The sequence below is a fragment of the Phaethon lepturus genome, unplaced genomic scaffold (genome assembly GCF_000687285.1).
Source record: "Phaethon lepturus isolate BGI_N335 unplaced genomic scaffold, ASM68728v1 scaffold13152, whole genome shotgun sequence".
Lineage (NCBI taxonomy): Eukaryota > Metazoa > Chordata > Aves > Phaethontiformes > Phaethontidae > Phaethon > Phaethon lepturus.
This window is the reverse complement of record NW_010522663.1, coordinates 3,040-6,640: the sequence shown is the minus strand read 5'-3', so window position 1 is coordinate 6,640 and position 3,601 is coordinate 3,040. Positions and strand designations below refer to the sequence as shown.

Genomic DNA, 3,601 nt, shown 5'->3' with positions numbered 1-3,601 from the left:
GAAAGAGCACAAAAACATGGCAAGTAAAGATAAATACTTTCTCCTGTACATGCTCCAGCAAACTGCAGAACAGCAAACTTCTGATTCAGATATTAAAACTGTATCATTACAGTTAATAGCTCTTGATGGGTCCTTTTTTCCAAAACAAATACTGTTACTGTTGAACATTATACTTTTATCATCTAAAAACAGGTGGTGGCAACGAAATTCCACAACATAAGTTACACACTGTCTGAAAAATATTTTGCTTTCAATCTGATACTTGAAAATTCCAAGAGGTGGAAAAAGTAATTGGGAATTCATTAGTGTCTACATTCAACCTCTCTTAGAACTTAAAGCAGAACATCCCCTTATTTTGTCAATTTATTACTGTTCATTTGTTTTGAATTCTCTTCTAACAAGACTTGAATTTGAGATTATTTCTCAGATACAGCTTCAGTGAAAAGAGGCTCTGGTCCAAGTAACTCAATCAGCTCTGTCAAAAAAACCCACCAGTGATACTAAGAATTCATTAAACTTCTTTGGCTTTATCATCTTTGAACATTCCTTTTACATCTTGATCATCTATCAGCACTATAGATGTGCTTGCATGCTTCTGCTTCTAACATGTTTGAAAAAAGCATCTTTCCATTAGCATGTCAATGCATTATAGGTAGCTAGTTACCTTCTACAGGCAGAAGAAAATATGCACTCAACGTAACTGTACTATGTGCATAACATTGCTGGAAAGAACCGAGGTATCTTTGGAAGATATAACAAATTTAAGTAATTAAGATAGTCAAATTGACTTCAGTTTCCAGTAAGAGGCATGTGAAATGGCTAACAAGCTTTTTTATGCTTTGGTTCAATCAGTTGCTTGGACCAGAAGAGGTGCCCCCCTTTTTATAAGGCAAAATACATCACTTAAATCACACTTCTCTTTCCTAAAAAAAACAGCAAAAAACCCCAACCCCAACAAAAAAAAAACCCCAACCACCCAACCAAAAAACCCACCAAAACCCACAACTTCTTCAAACCTCGTCTGTATTTTTTAAACCATTATCTTCCCAATTAGTTGGTCGGTATTTATGGTTGCATCAAATACTGAAACAATTCAGTTTTGGGTATTATGACCTGGCATAGCACACAGAGACCAAAGAAAACCACCTCACATCATCTTAATCATTACAGTGCAATAACAGTATATCTCCAACTCTAAAAAAGTCACAGTCTAAGCATGAAGGCTAGTCTACCAATATGTATCTTCAGAAATTTTAGTTGCTGTAACAGCAACAATCCACTGTATTAACTAGACAACAGTCAAGATTAAACCATGAAGTCAGAATGTTCAACTTTTGGAAAACAGAAGAACTGGCACTTCACTCTGTCGAGACATAAATGGATTAAGAAGAACAAGGGGAAGTAGATAATTAATTCTTATAGACAGACTAAGATACCTGATACTCAGATGAAGGGAAGATGGTACAGGACTGGGGTTTCTTTCATTTTAGTCTTTTTCCTTCACAAACCTAGCATCTGTAAATCTGCTCAAACATCACTGAAGCAGATGCTTATAAACACACTTCAGCAATTTTTATTGAAGTTTTGTGATAAACTAGGATGAAGAAACAAATACTTGAGCAGAATCTCATGACAGAAGAATAATAAGCATAGTCGACTGACACTCAAACACTATCATATCCTGACATACAACAAAGCTAAAATCATATGCTTCTGGATACTAGGACAGCATTTTGCACTGAGCTAAATTTTATTTTTCACATAAAACTGTTATATTTCAGACTGATAACACTCAATGCTTCTCAGTTCAGGAAGGCACAGCCAACCCTAACATTGGACTTGTTTTAAATAGGGGGAGAGAAGAAGAGGTAACATTAAAAGACTTACATTAAATGAGTCAATTTATTTAACATATATGACGTTATAAATAGGATAAATTCCTCTTTTTTTCTTCCAATAAAGTTATATGGAATATTTCCATATTTTATTAACTATTCTCCATGTGTCCAAATAAAGGATGGGAAAATGATGCTGCCAAACACAGCACAGGTAATCTTAACGTCTAACTAAACTGTTCTGAATTAAATGTGCATCAATTCTGTATTATAATAAGAAACTTAAGACTCTCCAGTTCTGTACAATGACCAACCAGTCACACAGCTTCTACGTACCCCAAATTATTTCACAGTAAAAAAAATTTGCAAGGATCTGCACTTAAAAGGTGAATAAAGTTTACATTCTTCAAGGTAGAATTTGAAAGCAACTCAGGAAACTGAGACACACAATGTAATAAATAGCAAGCACAAGTGTGACTTAATTCTCTGCAGCAAGCCCAGAAGACCTTAACAGCAGCTCATTTGCTTAGCAACACAGATTAAGCTGTTCTTTCCAATGGCTCCCCCAATTAGTACAGAGTTCAATTCAAGGTCTCTGTCCTCATTTCCATGGCCATCAATGAGACTGGACCTAGTTACTAGCAGACTAGCTTTCCTCTTTTCCAATTATGCCATTCTGAAATAGGTATAATTCCAAATGAAGAACAAAGCCTGTCAGTAAAAGACCATTTCCCAAAGGGCGATTTGTACAGTAGGTATAAATTTATTTTTTTAAAATACCAAGGAATGAAAAATATCTAAGTATTATGAAGAAATTTTTTGTAGGATAGAATAAAAATGTACAACTGACATTGCTTAAGAGTTTCTTCAGTCTCTACTATATAAATCCAGCAATTCAAATATAACTCCTTTAATTAAACTGCTGTAATTTCAACTCTAGTATGTGACCCAGGAGATTCAAATACACAGCAAAGGAAACAGTAAATCGAGGAAATTTATCAACCAGCCAAGTATCCCACACTTGAGCTATCATTTCAGTTTATTGAGAAAAATCTTTCCTTATACGTTTCAGTCTAAAAAGAAAAATTCAAACCATTAAAATACTACGTAGGTATGACGATATAACAAATAATACTAGCATGCATATCTTGGACACTAGGTAACAGAGGCATAACATCCATGTTATAAGACAGAATACACAGGCTACCTGCTGATATATGAGTTCAACAAGTTCTTGCAAAGTTTCATCTGCAGTGACCCAGCCATTCAGTGTTTCGGCAAACTGCTCTATTTCAGTTTCAAAACCACCTGGTTGCTTGGTGAGGTGATTTAGGAAGTCTTGTACATATTCTGCCAAAGTCAGATAGCCATCATCTCCATCTTCAAAGGAAGAAACCTACAGCAGTGAAAGAATATACCAGCTATTTAAAAGGAACCTAAAATAAAGTTGTTACACTTACTATCGCCAGAAGTAACCATATAGCCCTTAGTCTTGAGTAACTCCTGATGCTCTGCATACTTGATAGTGATCTTTATTACACAGTTCACTTAAACATTTTTAGAGAGCATAGACCTCAATGCATCAGAAATCTCCAGTAATCCTATCATCTTAAGAACTATGTAACATGTTTTTATAGATATTGGGGTCTCCCAGCAAAACACATGAAAAGACGGATTAAAAAGAAATCAGTTTGTCAAGTTGGGTGTAAGATTAACTAACAAACTAACAAGTAAGTATACCTGTTAAGAATAAAACTACCAAACTG

The 3,601-nt window shown here is 34.9% G+C and overlaps 1 protein-coding gene across 1 annotated transcript in view; it reads right to left on the bottom strand.

The window, feature by feature from the left end:
• The window catches only part of PAIP1 (poly(A) binding protein interacting protein 1), a gene marked incomplete at its 5' end in the record, with an annotated part of 16,089 nt that extends 12,858 nt beyond the window's left edge, over positions 1–3,231 (bottom strand). Inside the window, one exon of the mRNA XM_010281883.1 lies at positions 3,043–3,231. Coding sequence (XP_010280185.1) covers positions 3,043–3,231 — 189 coding nt within the window. The remainder of the gene's footprint in view (positions 1–3,042) is intronic.
• Between the last annotated feature and the right edge of the window lie 370 nt (positions 3,232–3,601).